The sequence below is a fragment of the Pongo pygmaeus genome, chromosome 6, assembly GCF_028885625.2.
Source record: "Pongo pygmaeus isolate AG05252 chromosome 6, NHGRI_mPonPyg2-v2.0_pri, whole genome shotgun sequence".
NCBI classification, from domain to species: Eukaryota; Metazoa; Chordata; class Mammalia; order Primates; family Hominidae; genus Pongo; species Pongo pygmaeus.
Genome location: NC_072379.2, coordinates 605,473 through 623,884, shown reverse-complemented (window position 1 = coordinate 623,884; position 18,412 = coordinate 605,473). Strand labels below are relative to the sequence as shown.

The following is an 18,412-nucleotide window of genomic DNA, read 5'->3' as shown; positions in this document are numbered from 1 at the left end:
ATATGTGTGTATGTGTAAAATAGATACATGTATGTATAAAACTAAGTAAATATAAAATAAAATATATATGTATAAAACTAAAGTAATATAAAATTATATATATATATTATATATATACACACATACACACATACATGTATAAAACACTCATTGTTAGGCCGGGCGCGGTGGCTCACGCCTGTAATCCCAGCACTTTGGGAGGCCAAGGCGGGTGGATCACCTGAGGTCAGGAGTTCGAAACCAGCCTGGCCAACATGGTGAAACCCCATCTCTACTAAAACTACAAAAAAATTAGCTGGGCATGGTGGCAGGTGCCTGTAATCCCAGCTACTCCAGAGGCTGAGGCAGGAGAATCGCTTGAACCTGGAAGGTGGAGGTTGCAGTGAGCCGAGAGCCTGACTCCATCTCAAAAAAACAAAAAACAAACAAAAAGAAAAACACCTGTCATTGTTTAGAGAAAGTTCACTAATGAAACTTAAGAACAGGCTCTTTAACAAGTTATCTCAATGTTTCCATAATCTTGTCATTAAAAGAATTGATAGCACCCAGGATGTTGCCCATGAGGGTCTCTGCAACAGTGTTGCAAAAGTTGTTTGCAAGAGAAACTGTAACTTGTATGTCTTGATGTACTTTGTATCTGTTGACTTTTCTTCTTTTGTTACAGGGAATGAAGGAGACAACTTCTATGTCATTGATCAAGGGGAAGTGGATGTGAGTGTCGCTAACTGTCTTTGGAAAATAGCGCGTCTTTGCGTGTCCGGTGTGAAGACTTGCCCTCCAGGCAGCACCAGGCCCCCAACAAACACTGCGCTGAGTGCCGTATTTCTAGTGTTTTAATCCAGAAATGCAACTGCTGTCTCTTAGAAGAGAATATGGGAATATGAGAAGTGCAGAGCGAAACGAGGATGATGCTGGCAGGTGCCGGCAGCGACCTCAGGTCTTCCAGGGCCGCTGTCTTCCGCTCGCCCCTGGGCTGGGACTGCTGGGTGCTGGCCAGGGCGGTTCTGTTTGACCCAGCGCCGTCTCCAGATCCGAGGCCGGTGAATACCCAGGCTCACCCACCACATGGGACGTTAACATCTCAAAGTGGGTGGGAGAGCCATGTGCTTACAGACCCCGTAGGACCGACGACTTCACGTTCAAACAATGGCTGCCTTTTGCGCCTGTGTTGGGCTCCCAGCTTGGAACGTCCAAGCCGTGAGTCGGATCTCACTGTGTCATCTTCCCACGTTTGTCTCAAGAGCGTCTTTTATGAGATGCTCCCACTGTTTTGGAAGGAGAAGCTTCCCCTCCTCTGGAGACCCTGTCTCGTGCCCCATGGCCAGGCCATGTGTATGTGTATGTATAAAATAGATACATACATGTATAAAACACGTGGCATATGACATCACCCCTGGCCCCGCAGCCCAGTCTTGCCCAGAGCCTCTGGTTCCCATCTCTTCTGCCGTCCAGTTTAGAGCCCGGGTGCTCTGGTATGAAGGCTTTGAGGCCCCCTCTTCCCCTGCTGGGCTCCTGTTCCGCAGGCCGACCCCCGCATGGCGGCCTGACCTTGCCGGTGCGGAGCTGATGGCGCAGCCTCTGGGAAAACACCCGCTAGGAGTTTGTTTCCCTTTGAATCAGGCCCGAGCCCCTGACGGAGTCAGCGGGAAAGACCTCAGTGACACCATCCTCCCTCGGTTCCTGGAATCCGCCTGCACTGGCGGCCCCAGGGCCTTGGTGTGTGTCCCCCGCTCTGCCGGGAACCCCGTTAGCTCTTGCTTCTCCTTCTGCTCTCTGCTAAATGTCACTTCCCAGTGGGCATCAGCAGACATGTCCCACGCCTCCCTTGTAGGACCCTCTGCGGCTCGTGGTGATGACATCTCATGAGACCATCTCTTTACGGCCTTTCTGCACACAGACTGGAAGCCCCCACAGTGCAGGACGCTTTGGGGGTTCTGCTACCCGAGACGGTCACTGCTTCCCAGGCTGGCTGAGTCATCTCTGGGTCTGGGATGCCTGCCTGCCCTTCTCCTTGTCCACCTGCCCCGAGAGGCGGCCTCCTCACTCTGCCGTGCAGGCAACGCCACCCCCGGCTACCCAGCACGAGCTATTTCGAGGTTTGGCCTCCGGTGGCTGTGCCTCTGTCCAGGCCACACTATTCTGGGGAGGGCATTTACTCATTTGTTTCCGTGGCAGCCGCGGAGTCTGTCCCCCATCGCGCCATGTTTCTGGGAACCTGAGCAGGCCCACTCTGCTTCCGGAGCTGATAGCACAGGAAATGACTCAGGGGTCCCACCTCCCCGCGAGGGGCACGTGCCTCGGGCCTGGCCCGCGCAGGCGGAAAAAGAGCCGGTTTCTCTTCTCCCTGGTGTGCTCTGTCCTGAGCCGGAACCCACGGGCTGGGCCCCTAGACCGAGCCTCTGGGGCAGACCTTTGTGTCAGGGAGTGGGGGTGCTCCTGTCTCCCCCAGGGACGGAAACTGAGGCAGGTGCCAAAGGTCCCGGGGACTGCCCGGCCTCAGAGGAAGTGTGGGGGGGAAGGCTGGAGGGCGGCACTGGCAGGTCAACCCTGGGCTCGGCTGCCAGCCACAGAGTCATCTCCTGCTGGCTTTGCTTCGAGTTTAAAAAAAGCCTAGCCCAGGAAATAGAGAAGACAGAGGAGGATGCGGCCAGCGTCCCAGCCGGGCATCGTCCTGGGGCCTGGGCCCGTCCCAGGAGGTGGCCCCGTTGTGCCTGGTATCCAGACACCAGGGCCTGATGGGGGGCTTCAGGGAATGGGGCTTAGCCCCCAGCAGATGGGGCAGGGCTGATCCCAGAGAGACCCTGGCAGCCCAGGCCTGCCCAGTGGTCAGCAGTGCTGAGGGCAGAGCCGCCTCTGCGGGAGGTATGGGATGGGCAGGTTCCTGACTGGACCCACCGCTTTATCCCAGCCCCAAATCTCGTGCTACTCACAGCCCCTCTTCCAGTTCACACTCTGGGTCCTGGTGTCACCGTGTTACCTCCTCCCCCATCCCCTCCACTCTGGGTCCTGGTGTCACCGTGTTACCTCCTCCCCCACCCTCTCCACTCTGGGTCCTGGTGTCACCTCCTCCCCCATCCCCTGCACTCTAGGTCCTGGTGTCACCGTGTCACCTCCTCCCCCATCCCCTGCACTCTAGGTCCTGGTGTCACCGTGTCACCTCCTCCCCCGCCCTCTCCACTCTGGGTCCTGGTGTCACCTCCTCCCCCACCCTCTCCACTCTCGGTCCTGGTGTCACCTCCTCCCCCACCCTCTCCACTCTGGGTCCTGGTGTCACCTCCTCCCCCACCCTCTCCACTCTGGGTCCTGGTGTCACCTCCTCCCCCATCCCCTCCACTCTAGGTCCTGGTGTCACCATGTCACCTCCTCCCCCACCCTCTCCACTCTGGGTCCTGGTGTCACCTCCTCCCCCACCCTCTCCACTCTGGGTCCTGGTGTCACCTCCTCCCCCATCCCCTCCACTCTGGGTCCTGGTGTCACCTCCTCCCCCATCCCCTCCACTCTGGGTCCTGGTGTCACCTCCTCCCCCACCCTCTCCACTCTGGGTCCTGGTGTCACCTCCTCCCCCTGCCATCTCCTTCCTGGATGTTTATTGAGTGCCTGCTTTATGCCTGGCATTTGTGACGGGGAGGACCTGGTGCCTGCTCTGGTGTGGGGGAGGTTGTGGCTTAATGGGGGAAAGGGACCAAGAACAGGAAATTAGCCAATGAATGTCCTGACTCTGGTTCTGCCCCTCCTATCCCCTCTGCTTTCATTCCTGCTCTGCCTCACGAACTCCTACACATCCCACAAGACCCCGCCAGGCCCAGCTCATCTATCTGCGCCTGGGCTTTAATAGATACTGGCCTCAGCAGATGACCGAGGACCTGCCTCCCTGCAGTGGGCCTGGGAGCCCCATAGGTCCCCACTGAGGCCTTTCCTCCCCTGTGGAATGCCTCTCCCTCTTCTGTGTCTGCCCATGTCATTCAAATCTTCCAATTAAATTCCAAAGGCATCTTCAAGGTGCCAGTTTGCATCAGCAGAGCTTGGAGTTAAGGCCACCCCCAGGAATTCTGTTTTCCACGTTCTTTGCTTCTCCGAAATGAACAGATGTGGAAGAGACAAACCCTTTACCCGGAGTTCCCTTGTGGAGCCTGAAACCAACATGGGGCTCCCAGGTTATGTTCCCACCTAACTTGTCATGTCTCGAGGAGGGTGGTGGATGGGGTCAGGACCGCGTGGACTCGGGACTCAGAGGACCCCGGCTGTGTTCTTTGCTGGCCCTGACCTTTGCCCAGGCCCTTGTGTGACTGAGCCGTGCCATTTCCATATTACTCAGAAAAACGAACAGAGCTCACTGCTGCCGGGAAGACTGAGATAACCCTCCTGAGGTTCTGCTCTTGGTACCTGGTGTGGGGTGATGGGGCCTCTGTCTGCGCAGCTCCTGTGCCTCTTCATTCAGGAACCCATTGGCCGCCTGGCAGCTGCCCCACCCCATCTCATGTCCCCAACACACGCACCACAAGAGCCTTGTCCACCCCACAGAGGAAACGCCCGCCACCCACGCCCCAGGCTTGTCCTAATCTTCAGTGCGGGTGGCCACCCTCCTGCCCCAGCGCCAGGCCCCAGCCGGCAGCATGCTGAGGACTTCCTGGGAGAGGTGACGGTGTGAGGGGCCGGCAGCTGGGACTGCTGGAGGGATCAGGTCCCTGTCTTTCTGCTGTTGGCCTCCAGGCTCCTGGGAGCCCCACCTGGGCCAGGACCTCGGCAAAGGGGCCGGGAGGTGTTGCTGTCCCGGCCAACCTTGGCGGGACCTCCTCCTCCTCCTCCTCCTCGCAGAATCCCCACCCACCTCTCGACCTTTGGACTCAGTGAGGCATCTCCCTTCCCTCCGTCCTTCCAGCAGGACAGACCCCCCTCCTCCCGCCGCCGTCTGTAACTCCTTCATACATGACAGGGCGGTGGAAGAGGCCGGTCCCGGAGCCACTTCAAAGCAGGGACAGTTTCCTCCAGCCCTGAGCTCACTGGGTCCCCTCCCAGCCCAGCCCCTGCCCTGGCCCAGTTAGCGTGGGGTCGGGGCTGAAGCCTGAGTGGAGGGGAGATGGTTTTCTCTCAGACATGACGCGTCGTGGCGTCCTGCCTGGCTTCTCGCCAGGCCCGGGGACGTTGGGAGGCAATTTTGAGAAAGGAAAGAGTGAGGTCACCCTTGTGTAACTGGAGTTCCCCAAATATATTGTCCTGGCAAATCCCTCCCCTTCCCCCTCCCCCTCCCCCACCCGTCCCTGCCCCTCCCCAGCCCCCGGGTCAGGCACAAAGGCAGCTTTAAGGCCCCTGCTGGACCCGGCCCTCCAGAGCCAGGATGTCTGAGCCCCGTGGGTGGATGCCCGCTTCCTGGCTACAGGCTCACGTGGGATGGCCGGGCCCCCTGCGGGAACCAGCAGTGACTTATGGGGCCGTCCCGCGGGTCCCGGGCGGCTGAGCACGAACACCAAGCACCTCCATCAATCTCAGATATTCCAGCCAGGACAGGGGTGGGTGTCAGGGAGTGTCCGGCGGGGCCGGGTGGGGCCAGGCACAGGAGCTGCCTGCAGGGGCTCTCCTGTGATGTGGGAGGCCCTTCGCGTGCAGGGTAAATCCGCAGGGCCCGTGTGGGTGAAGGCCACATTTGAGGGAATCAAAGGATGCTCAGTAAGGAATCTGGAATGAAAAAGTGGCATGTCGGGTAGCCCGGGTGAGTTATGGGCATATGTATTATAATAATTACTGTTATTACAGCGCCTGGGGAAATGGCCGCATGGCAGCCCCAGGCAGCCCCGTCCAGCTGCTGTGTGAACCCTGGGTGCTGCATTTTGTTTGCTGGTTTCTGTAAATCGCCTCCCTGGGGCAATGGGATGGATGTTCCCCGGGTTTGGGGCTGCAGGACTAGGGCTACCCAGGGGTCTGAGTGGGTTCCTGAGGCTAGCGGTTTTCCCTGGTTTTATTCTGGGTGGCGGGAAGGGACGGCCGTTTGCTGTGGGCATTTAACTGCACCCAGCCAAGTGCCCGAGGCCCAGCAGGAAGCCATCCCCACAAGGACCTGGCCCTGGCCCTTTAAGCCAGCAGAGCTTGGAGGTGGACGTCACCCACTTCTGCAGGGTGGACACTGCCCTCTGACCAGCCGCGTCCAGGGGGACGGCCAGGTGACAAAATGCCAAGAGCACCAGGTTCGGTTTGAATTACGGTTTTCCAGAGACTCCCAAAGTGCCTGCTGCCGTCTGTGTGTTGCCAAGAGCTATAATCCATTTTTCTAAGTATAAAAATATCTTCCAATGTATTTTATTCATGGAACATAGCATTTCTACTTAAAAGGACACTCAGCTGCTGACTTCACAGGCCCAGGAACGTAGCTCCCTTCCAAGCCCTGTTTGGGGCTCGACTCTTCCCCGATTGTTTTCGGGCCCCTGTTATCCCAACTCCCTCTTTTTGCTCCCCATCCCAGGCGTCACGTCATCCCCACTGACACTGGCCGTCCCGGGCTTCCCTTGGTTTCACACAACACGTCTGGGGGAAGAGCTCTTTCTGGGGGGCCGGGGAGCACCGCCAGGCAGCTGGGTGTACCCTGGAGCAGGGCACCTCGGCTTGGCGATCTGGGGAGCACCGCCAGGCATCTGGGTGTACCCCAGAGCAGGGCACCTCGGCTTGGCGATCTGGGGAGCACTGCCAGGCATCTGGGTGTACCCTGGAGCAGGGCACCTCGGCTTGGCGATCTGGGGAGCACCGCCAGGCATCTGGGTGTACCCTGGAGCAGGGCACCTCGGCTTGGCGATCTGGGGAGCATCGCCAGGCAGCTGGGTGTACCCCGGAGCAGGGCGCCTCGGCTTGGCGATCTGGGGAGCACTGCCGGGCAGCTGGGTGTACCCTAGAGCAGGGCGCCTCAGCTTGGTGATCCCGGAGCAGGGCACCTCGGCCTGGCAATCTGATCAGATGTTATTCAGGGTGTGTCTTGTGTTCTGTGTGTTTTTAAAATTCGTTTTTTATTTTTTTGGGTTAGGGTCCTGCTCTGTTGCCCAGGCTGGAGTGCAGTGGCGTGATCATAGCTCATTGCGGCCTTGAACTCTTGGGCTCAAGCAATCCTCCCAAGAAGCTGGGACTACCGCTGTGCACCACCATGTCCAGCTAATTTTAAAGTTTTTTGCAGAGACGGGGTCTTGCTGTGTTGCCCAGGCTGGTCTCAGACTCCTGGCTTCAAGCAGTCCTCCCACCTGTGCTTCCCAAAGTGCTGTGATGACAGGTGTGAGCCACCGCCCTCGGCCCTACTTTAATTGTAGTAAAAGACACACCACACTGACCATTCTAAGCATTTTGTGGAGTTCGGTGGCATTAAGCATATTCACGTTGTTTTACAACCGTCACCACTGTCCACTTCCCAAATGTTCTTGTCTTCTTAAACTGAGGCTCTGTCCGCATTACACACTCCCTGCCCGGGCACCTCCCCCAGCCCCTGGCACCCCCACCCCACCATCTACTTCTAAACACAGAGGGTGGGTGAGTGAGTGAAGGTGGGAGGGAGCCTGCCCGTGTGCCTCCCCCAGCCCCTGGCACCCCCACCCCACCATCTACTTCTAAACACACAGGGTGAGTGAGTGAAGGTGGGAGGGGGGCCTGCCCGTGTGCCTCCCCCAGCCCCTGGCACCCCCACCCCACCATCTACTTCTAAACACACAGGGTGAGTGAGTGAAGGTGGGAGGGGAGCCTGCCCGTGTGCCTCCCCCAGCCCCTGGCACCCCCACCCCACCATCTACTTCTAAACACACAGGGTGAGTGAGTGAAGGTGGGCGAGGAGCCTGCCCGTGTGCCTCCCCCAGCTCCTGGCACCCCCACCCCACCATCTACTTCTAAACACAGAGGGTGAGTGAGTGAAGGTGGGAGGGGGGCCTGCCCGTGCGCCTCCCCCAGCCCCTGGCACCCCCACCCCACCATCTACTTCTAAACACAGAGGGTGAGTGAGTGAAGGTGGGAGGGGGGCAGGGCCGAGCCAAGTGTGGGCTCGGCGCCAGAGAAGCTGCAGTGATGGTGGGGTGTAAATGCTGCCCCGCGGGGGACCCCCATCGTTTCTTCTTTTAAAAGAAGAGAAGCCAGGCATGGTGGCTCACGCCTGTAATCCCAGCACTTTGGGAGGCCGAGGTGGGTGGATCACCTGAGGTCAGGAGTTTGAGACCAGCCTGACCAACGTGGAGAAACCCCGTCTCTACTAAAAATACAGAATTAGCTGGGCGTGGTGGCAGGTGCCTGTAATCCGGGAGACTGAGGCGGGAGAATCGCTTGAACCTGGGAGGCAGAGGTTGCGGTGAGCCGAGATTGCACCATTGCACTCCAGCCTGAGGAACAAGAGCGAAACTCTGTCTCACAAAAAAAAAAAAAAAAAAAGAGAAAACAAAAAAATGAAACACAACAAGAAGTAGCCCCTTTGCGTACCAGCTGGGGTGGGGCCCGCACTGCGCCGGGAGTGGTGACAGTGGCCAGTGTCCTGAGAAGGATGGCCCCTTTGTCCTCTGGGCGGCCGAGCACAGTGTGGCCCTGGCCGTCTGTGGGACCCGCACAATGGTTTCCTCTGAGGCTGTGGAGGGAGCTCTCGGAGGCCTTGGGCTTCTCCCGGCCTCACGGGCAGCGCGTCCTCGTCCAGCTTCCCTGGGTCCTGCCTGCAGCGGCAGCAGCCACGGATCCCCCGTTTGAGGCAGAACCCCAGAAAGCTGGGAGGTGCGGCTGTCCCGGGCTGGCTCTGTGGAGACTCACCCTTCTCTGCTCCCGGGATCCCCATGCTCTTTGCCAAGGGAGGGGGGTGTCCTGCCACTTCCCTGGGCAGCCATTCGAGGGGGTGGTGTCCTCATTCCCTGAAGGGGCCAAGAGGCTCACTCACCTCCTTGGGCACAAGATGTCACCTGCCTCTGGCTCTCCCATGTCAAGCAAACCCTCCTGACCTCAGGTCCACATCTTCTGAGTCCACACTGCTTTCGTGGCTCAGCAAGAGGCCTCTGCATCGGAACAGAAGTGCAGAGGGTGCTGGAGGGAGGGTGAAGGTGTTCCGTGTGGAAGGTGCTGGAGGGAGTTTCCCCTGTTGGAACGGTGTTTAGTGCGGAGGGTGCTGGAGGGTGATGGTGTTTAGTGCGGAGGGTGCTGGAGGGTTATAGTGTTTAGTATGGAGGGTGCTGCAGGGAGGGTGATGGTGTTTAGTGCAGAGGGTGCTGGAGGGAAGGTGATGGTGTTTAGTGTGGTGGGTGATGGTGTTTAGTGTGGAGGGTGCTGGAGGGTGATGGTGTTTAGTGTGGAGGGTGCTGGAGGGAGGGTGGTGGTGTTTAGTGTGGAGGGTGGTGGAGGGAGGGTGATGGTGTTTAGTGTGGAGGGTGCTGGAGGGAGGGTGATGGTATTTAGTGCAGAGGGTGCTGGAGGGAAGGTGATGGTATTTAGTGTGGAGGGTGCTGGAGGGAGGGTGATGGTGTTTAGTGTGGAGGGTGGTGGAGGGAGGGTGATGGTGTTTAGTGTGGAGGGTGCTGGAGGGAAGGTGATGGTGTTTAGTGTGGAGGGTGCTGGAGGGAGGGTGATGGTGTTTAGTGTGGAGGGTGGTGGAGGGAGGGTGATGGTGTTTAGTGTGGAGGGTGCTGGAGGGAGGGTGATGGTATTTAGTGCAGAGGGTGCTGGAGGGAAGGTGATGGTATTTAGTGTGGAGGGAGCTGGAGGGTGATGGTGTTTAGTGTGGAGGGTGCTGGAGGAAGGTGATGGTGTTTGGTGCAGAGGGTGCTGGAGGGTGATGATGTTTAGTGTGGAGGGTGCTGGAGGGAGGGTGATGGTGTATAGTGCAGAGGGTGCTGGAGGGAAGGTGATGGTATTTAGTGTGGAGGGAGCTGGAGGGTGATGGTGTTTAGTGCAGAGGGTGCTGGAGGGAAGGTGATGGTGTTTAGTGTGGAGGGAGCTGGAGGGAAGGTGATGGTATTTAGTGTGGAGGGAGCTGGAGGGTGATGGTGTTTAGTGTGGAGGGTGCTGGAGGGAGGGTGATGGTGTTTAGTGTGGAGGGTGCTGGAGGGAAGGTGATGGTATTTAGTGTGGAGGGAGCTGGAGGGAAGGTGATGGTGTTTAGTGTGGAGGGTGCTGGAGGGAGGGTGATGGTGTTTAGTGTGGAGGGTGCTGGAGGGAAGGTGATGGTGTTTAGTGTGGAGGGTGGTGGAGGGAGGGTGATGGTGTTTAGTGTGGAGCATGCTGGAGGGTGATGATGTTTAGTGTGGAAGGTGCTGGAGGGAGGGTGATGGTGTTTAGTGCAGAGGGTGCTGGAGGGTGATGGTGTTCAGTGTGGAGGGTGCTGGAGGGTGATGGTGTTTAGTGCAGAGGGTGCTGGAGGGAAGGTGATGGTATTTAGTGTGGAGGGAGCTGGAGGGAAGGTGATGGTGTTTAGTGCAGAGGGTGCTGGAGGGAAGGTGATGGTATTTAGTGTGGAGGGAGCTGGAGGGAAGGTGATGGTATTTAGTGTGGAGGGAGCTGGAGGGTGATGGTGTTTAGTGGAGGGTGCTGGAGGGAGGGTGATGGTATTTAGTGTGGAGGGTGCTGGAGGGAAAGTGATGGTATTTAGTGTGGAGGGAGCTGGAGGGAAGGTGATGGTATTTAGTGTGGAGGGAGCTGGAGGGTGATGGTGTTTAGTGGAGGGTGCTGGAGGGAAAGTGATGGTGTTTAGTGTGGAGGGTGCTGGAGGGAAGGTGATGGTGTTTAGTGTGGAGGGTGCTGGAGGGAAGGTGATGGTATTTAGTGTGGAGGGAGCTGGAGGGAAGGTGATGGTATTTAGTGTGGAGGGAGCTGGAGGGTGATGGTGTTTAGTGGAGGGTGCTGGAGGGAGGGTGATGGTATTTAGTGTGGAGGGTGCTGGAGGGAAGGTGATGGTATTTAGTGTGGAGGGTGCTGGAGGGAAAGTGATGGTATTTAGTGTGGAGGGAGCTGGAGGGAAGGTGATGGTATTTAGTGTGGAGGGAGCTGGAGGGTGATGGTGTTTAGTGGAGGGTGCTGGAGGGAAGGTGATGGTGTTTAGTGTGGAGGGTGCTGGAGGGAGGGTGATGGTATTTAGTGTGGAGGGAGCTGGAGGGAAGGTGATGGTATTTAGTGTGGAGGGAGCTGGAGGGTGATGGTGTTTAGTGGAGGGTGCTGGAGGGAGGGTGATGGTGTTTAGTGTGGAGGGTGCTGGAGGGAAGGTGATGGTATTTAGTGTGGAGGGAGCTGGAGGGTGATGGTGTTTAGTGTGGAGGGTGCTGGAGGGAAAGTGATGGTGTTTAGTGTGGAGGGAGCTGGAGGGAAGGTGATGGTGTTTAGTGTGGAGGGTGCTGGAGGGAAGGTGATGGTGTTTAGTGTGGAGGGAGCTGGAGGGTGATGGTATTTAGTGTGGAGGGTGCTGGAGGGTGATGGTGTTTAGTGTGGAGGGTGCTGGAGGGTTATAGTGTTTAGTATGGAGGGTGCTGGAGGGAGGGCGATGGTGTTTGGTGCAGAGGATGCTGGAGGGGACGGTGTTCAGTGCAGAATGCCTCCTGAAGCTGAGCCAGTAGTGAGTGCCACCCCAGGCATGCACATCACGTACAGGGATGCTCCTGGCAGCACGATGTGCTGTGGACCCTGGAGTCTGTCACCCGCAGCGTGGATAGACACCGTGAGACCCACAGGGTGAGCTCCCTGGGAGTTTGTGAGGCCCCGATCTGAGCGACGTGAAACTCACTGTGCTGCACGAGTTGGGCACGTTCCTATTTGCAAGTTCTGCCTCCATAAACTGGTTTTGACAAAAACTTAGGCAAAGTGGGAGTGTCCACTGCGGGGCGGGAGGCCAGGCTGTGCCTCGGCCATCACAGGCCCTTCCCCCGGCTTCATCACCTGCGCTCCCCCAGCTCTGGGTCCCCTTTGAGAAGCAAGAGGCAGAGGTTCTGGAGGGCATTATCTGAGGTCCCCTCGCCCCGAAAACACTGGAGTTGCTGCCTCCTCCACGTATCCCTGCATGCGCGGGTGGGCACTCCCTGGCTCCGTGGAAGGACGGCCGTCTTCTGATTCCTGGAGGGGATCGTTGAGGGGAAGCTGGTGTTTCTTCTGCCCCGTAATCCTGCTCCAGCCTCCCTCCAGGAACTGGGGAGCCTGGTGGGCCAGGTGGAGATGATCCCCACATCCCCGCCAGGTGGAGTCTGCCTTTGCACAACGGTCGCCCCTGTGCCCCCGAAAGTTCGTGGTCAACCGGTTCTCCCCAGCGCTCGCTTGCACCTAATTGTGGAGTCACACCTGCGTGGCCTTTTCTTTCAGATAGAAGACTCTGTGCCTCAGTTATTATCTAGATAATGAGTCATTGATTTCAGTAAGAATTGATTCCATGATTCATCGCAATCCATTCTTTCCCGATATGCAACCAATGGGAACTGCTTTGCCAATGGGAACTATTCTTTAAGCTCATTGACACCCAGAGGGGATAAAGCGTGTATTGTGTCAATTTATAGTAACCGAATCTGCATAATCACTGCATAATAAACAATCTGCACCATTCTTGCACGGACCCCGACCGTGGTGATGGTCAATGCATAGTAGGCACCCTGTGCGGGGGCAGCGGCCCACGCGGGCTGAAAGGGAATCTTGTCTGGGCTCCTTCCCAGGCACAGCTCGGCCGCAGCCCCCGGCCATAGGGCGCCCATTCAGACTCCAGCCCGAGGAGCTCGGGCGCTGCCGGTAGGGAGGGAGGCCCTGGCAGGAGAGGTCTGCGCTTGAGGCCGCCCGGCTCCATCGGGGCCCAGTGGTGTGTGCTGATGGAGGTGGGGACAGAGGAATGGCCTGGGGTGGAGAGGAAGCACACAGGTCCCCAGAGCAGAGCCCCGTGGGGATCACAGGCTCCAGCTCATCACGGTGCAGCTAGGGAAACTGAGGCCCAGAGAGGCTGAGTGAGAAGTTGATGAATTGAATCAGACACTGCCTGGGAGGCAGGCTGGGGCCGCTGTGCCGCAGAGCAGGGGCCGGGTGCTTCCGCCTCTGGTGTGATTGTCTCATTGGCACTGGCGACTTGGCCCTCCTGCTGTGGAGGTCTGATGCTGTCCCACTGTAGCTCTCAGCAGGGCTGGGGGTGGGGTGGGCACTGGGGTCCACAGGCCCATTGCTGGGGAACGCAGGGTTCTACCCACAAGCAAAAGGGTTTGTGCCCCGCCCTGCAGGGACCCCCTTCTGGAGAGAGCTTAGGGGGACTTTCTGTACGGGATGCAGAGGAGGTCAGCCTGCCTGGCCCCCGTGACGCTTCTCTCTCTTGCTTCCCAAAGGTGTATGTGAACGGAGAGTGGGTGACCAACATCAGCGAGGGAGGCAGCTTTGGGGAGCTGGCGCTCATCTACGGCACCCCCAGGGCTGCGACTGTGAAAGCCAAGACAGACCTCAAGCTCTGGGGGATCGACCGGGACAGCTACCGGCGCATCCTTATGGTGAGTTGGTGCCCAAGCACAGAGAGGGCCAACACCCACCCTCAGCCAGGCATCCCTGGGAACCCTAGCTCTATTCAAGGTGGGGGCACACCTGGAGAAAAGACACTTCCAGCCTCCCTGACAGATCTGGCCTGTGAGAGGAGTGGAAAGGGGTGGAGGGATTCTGGAAGCTTCTTAGAAGACAGGCAGGTGGCTGGGGAGGCCCCTTCACCGTCCTCCCTTTTCTCCTTCCCACTGTCTGGACTGTGGTTGTGATGGCTGGTGCTCCAGCCGCCATATTGGGCCAAGAGGTGACTATGAGTGTGAAACCCACTCACTGTGGTGGTGGAGCAAAGAGGTGTGAGGAGCATGGCTCCCTGCTGACACGGTGGCTGCTCAGCCACGGGCTTCCTGTGTGTGGGGACTGACTCTTGGGCTTTTAGCTTTTTTTCTTATATGCAGCCAGATCTACTCTGAGCCACGTACCCTGTACCGTGTGTGTTGTGTGCACACGCGTGTGTATGCCTGTGCTTGCTGTGGGCGGCGAGGGGCTATGGGCCGATTCAGCTGCCACGGCTGGTGTTTGCAGGGGCTCCTGGAGGTGAGCTCGTGGGGAGCCTGGGGAGGACCCTTTCCAGGGAGAGGAGACCCTCCACGCCCTCCCCGCACACACCCCACCTGCCAGGCCCTGTTCTGGGTGCAGGTCCGTGGGGAACACAGGCAGGGCAGCTGGAGTCTTGTCCTGGTGGAGGCGGCCGTGAACACCCAGCCCCAGAGGGTGATGCCTGTGGAGAAGGACCAAGCCGAGAAGCAGGTGGAGGTGGACGGAGTGGTGGGGGGGGAGTACTGCTGTTCCGTGGAGGGGCCTCAGAGACCCCCCTGATAAGGCGGCGTTGAGCAGAGCCTCAGGGCAGGACGCCCGGGTGCCAGAAGCAGCCCAGGAGCGCGAGGGCCGACGAACAGCAGCACAGGGCTGGGCCAGGGCTGAGGGGCCTGTGTGGATGAGGAGGCCTTCCCGGGTCGGGCAGCAGCACAGGGCTGGGTCAAGGCTGCGGAGCGTGTGTGGATGAGGAGGCCTTCCCGGATGGGGCAGTGAGGCGCTGTCCAGAGACGGCGGGGAGGGCTCCAGGCTGAGGACCCGCAGCCTCTGCAGGAACCACCCTGTCAGAGTGCACAGGAGCCACGATGGGAGCTTGAGGGCAGCTGTGACCACAGCTGATGTGGACCCGGTTCCCTGGGCCGGTTTGGGGCCATCCAGTGAGCAGCCCGTGCGGCCATTCGTCCTGGGAAGCTCTGGGCCTGCCACAGTGTCTGGGGTCCCCTGGTGGGGTCTGGGAACCCTCATAGTTTGGAGTCCCTTTGTGGTTTGGGTGGTCTCCTCGTGATCGGGGGGGACTCCTCATGGTCTAGGGGATCCCCTCATGGTCTTGGGGGTCCCCTCATAATTTGGGGTCCCCTCATGGTCTGGGGGAGTCCCCTCATGGTCTAGGGATCCCCTTATGGTTTGGGATTTCCCTTGTGGTCTGGGGAGTCCCCTTGTGGTCTGGGAGGTCTCCTCATGGTCTTGGGGTTCCTTCATAGTTTGGGGGTGTCCCCTTATGGCCCCAGGTCTCCTCCGCAGCTCCTTCTGTCCCATCGCTGGGCAGAGGCCTCCAGGAGCCAGCGCCTGTGGTTTGGGTGGCCGCACCCCTCCTCTCTGTCCTTACCCAGCCCTGACCGCTGGGCCAGGGGCTCCTCTGAGCTGGTTGGGGGTGACACAGCAGAACCTGGTGGCGGTGGGCTTGTTGCCAAGGCAGCCCCGGACAGCGTCTGCTCCGAGCCGTCTCCTTCGGGGCCTGGGGTCCCGGGGTCCAGCCTGGCCGAGGAGGGGGTGAGCTGGGTGGGTGTTGCCGGGGTCCTCGGCCTCTCCTCCATCCCCTCCCTGGGATGGTTCCCTCCACTCCATGCCCGAGGCCAGCCTGGTTGCTGTGGCAGGAGGTGAATGGCCTGGTGTCTTCTAGGGGGCTTGGCTGTCTCCCGGAAGGCCAGCCTGGGTGTGATTCCTAAGGAGGGAGCCACAGTTCCAGGACACCCGAGGGCAGGCCTGGGGAGAGTCCCCGGGGACGGTTTAGGATGGAGCCCCGTGAGCTGGGACAGCAAGTTCAGCCCCAGGTTTCCCTCTCAGGAGTGCGTCGTCTGATCGGGGAACAAGGATTTGATGGCCTTGGGCCGGCTGAGACACGGTGTCCTGCTGGCACTGGCTTGTCCCGGCCCCACGGCGATGCCGGCTCTTGTGTTTTGTGGATGGCGCGTTCGCACAGTCTTTGGGGCCGCTGTTTCATCAGACTCTGCGCCCCATGAGCTCCTCATTCATGCACCTATGGGGCATTGCTCGGGTGCCCACCCTGGGTCTGGGGCTCCTGTGCTGCTGGGGATACTCCAGTACACAGAGCAGATGATGTGCAGCCTCCTCGGAGGAGTCGCACGCTCTCTCTTCTGTCTGAACCGGCTCACTCCTGCCTTCACCGGGAGGCCTCTGTCACCGCGTGGGAGGGGTCCCCTGAGACACCCTCCCTCCGAGAGGGGCTGGAGCGGTTTTGGGGCAGGAAGAGGGCACAGCGGTTCCCGTCTCCTCTGGGCGCACCTGGCCCAGCGTTGCATAAGCCGTTTCCCCGCCATCCTTGACGCCCTGTCGCTCCCGGCTGTGGGATTTTTGTGGCTGGAACCTATATTCAGGGAAGTTCCCAAACCGCCGAGGGAGCTGGCGCTTCCTCTGTTTTAATTTTGGGTCCCTGTGCGCTAAGAATAGCTGGCCGCGCCGGGCTGGTTTGGACGGGAGCATTTGCAGGATGGTGTCTGTTTCTGTATCGGCCCCGAGCTCCTCACGCTGCTCCTGTTTCTGCCTTAACCCCGAGATGGGACGTGCTGGGACCTGGGGGATGCGGGAGACCCGGTCCGGTGTCTCCAGGAAGCGGACCACCGCCCAAAATGTGAACTCTGACTCCGGTTTAGGATCCCAGAGTGTCTGATCTGGGAGGCTCCCTGATGCCCGTCTCTTCCCTCCACCGCTTCACGTTTTATCCGAGGAAGGATGGGGTGACCCCACCTCTAGGCTCCCAGGCAGGGGCCCAGCCCGGGGCCAGTGCTCCCCAAACTTGCTTTTTCTTTCTTACTTTTTTTTTTTGAAACAGGGTCTCAGAGGTCACCCAGGATGGAGTGCAGTGGCGCAGTCTCGGCTCACTGTAACCTCCGCCTCCCTGGTGCAAGCCGTCCTCCCTCCTCAGCCTCCTAAGTAGCTGGGACTACAGGCGTGTGCACCACGCCCAACTAATTACAAAAATTTTTTTTGTAGAGACCGGGTCTCACTAGGCCACCTAGGCTGGTCTCAGACTCCTGGGCTCAAGTGATCCTCCCGCCTTGGCCGCCCACAGTGCTGGGACTATGGGTGTGAGCCACCATGTCCGGCCTGGTTTTTCTTTCTTGTAAGCTTTGGGGTCCTCTGTTCACCCTGATCCTTACCCGGGACCCCAGCGTTTGGAAGCAGTGGATGTAGAATTCTGGGGTGGAGGCTGTGCTGGGGTATCCAGAGCCCAAGACCTCCTTGGAACCTGAGTCTTGGGTGGAGGTTGGACCCCCCCGCCCCTCAGCCCCTGCTGACCAGAGTCCGGAGTGACTCCGCACAGCCAGTGGGGCCGGGAGGGGATGCGGCTTCTCCATTTCTCAGCACAAGCGGTTTGTCACTTGTAGCCTCGAGGATGCTGCTAAGGTCACGGCGGGTCCCCGAGCCTCGACTGGGGCTTAGTGCCCTGCAGTGTCCACCTGAGGCCACGGCAGCCGGGAGGGCCTGTGCATACCCTCACTCGGGGCAGGACGGCGGGCTCAGGAGCTCTGAGGCAGCCGTGATGTGCTGAGGGTCCCACAGTGTGCACGTGGGGGACCGTGATCCATGGGGGGACCAGAGCCAGGACCTGCCTGTTATGCTGAGGGTCCCACAGTGTGCACGTGGGGGACCGTGATCCATGGGGGGACCAGAGCCGGGACCTGCCTGTTACGCTGAGGGTCCCACAGTGTGCACGTGGGGGACCGTGATCCATGGGGGGACCAGAGCCGGGACCTGCCTGTTTTGTCCACCTCACGGAGGCCCTGGCAGGAGGAAGAGTGGGCACCGTTCACAGCTGGTGACCCCTGCTCTGCCTGCCTGGGCCTCTTTCTCTTCTCATTGGCCCTGGGGTCTGTCACGCTGGCTTCCACAGCGGTGCCTTCAGACGGAAGTTGCCAACCCCACAGCCGTGCGTGGGAGCTGGGGCTGGCTTTCTGGTGGGCTTCACCTCATTGCTTTGGGGGTGCGTGGCTGTGGTGTGAATCTGCTCCTCCTGGCTTTGAAGTGTGAGGGGATGAGGCCGTGATGCAGCCATCTGGGGCCGTTGTGGGGAGGGTCGGGCATCACCAGCCATTTCACCCCACTGTCAGTGCGTCTCCAGGCTGGAGAAGTGGCTGCTGTATATATTTTTCTTTTCCATTTTTTTTCTGTTAATAGAGGTGAAGTCTTGATATGTTGCCCAACTGGTCTCAAGCGACCCTCCCGCCTTGGCCTCCCAGAGTGCTGGAATTACAGGCATGAGGCGCTGCACCTGGCAGCTGCTATCAATGCTCCAGTTTTCCAGGCTTTCTGTGTGTCGGTGCTGCGAGACAGGGCAGTGCTGGGGTCGGTACCCAGGCCCCGTGCCCCCGGGCCGACTCATGGGAAGTGGGTGGGACCGGTGTCAGGAAGCCACTTCTAGCCCCCCCGCCCTCCAAAGCCCTGCACCTGGAAATGGGGGTCACCTGCCTCCTCCCTCCCACACAAAGCCCCCCTTGGGGATGCCGGCAGACACACTACAGAGCCCCCACGTGGGGGTCCCAGTGCCCACCAGCCTGCTCGGAGGCCAGCTCCCGGCCCTGCCTCACCGACCGTCTCAGCCGCAGAAGGAACATGATCCCAAAAGGGGCAGCCTTTGGGGCCAGGTCCTCCCCCGGGGGCCCCGGCAGCCTTC

The 18,412-nt window shown here is 59.4% G+C and overlaps 1 protein-coding gene across 3 annotated transcripts in view; it reads left to right on the top strand.

Annotated features, from left to right (window-relative positions):
• Positions 1–18,412, top strand: part of PRKAR1B (protein kinase cAMP-dependent type I regulatory subunit beta) — a 185,887-nt gene that overhangs the window by 122,195 nt on the left and 45,280 nt on the right. For all 3 annotated transcript variants that reach the window (XM_054494877.2, XM_054494876.2, XM_054494875.2), the window contains exons 6-7: positions 665–711; positions 13,263–13,421. In XM_054494877.2, the coding sequence (XP_054350852.1) occupies positions 665–711; positions 13,263–13,421 (206 nt within the window). The remainder of the gene's footprint in view (positions 1–664; positions 712–13,262; positions 13,422–18,412) is intronic.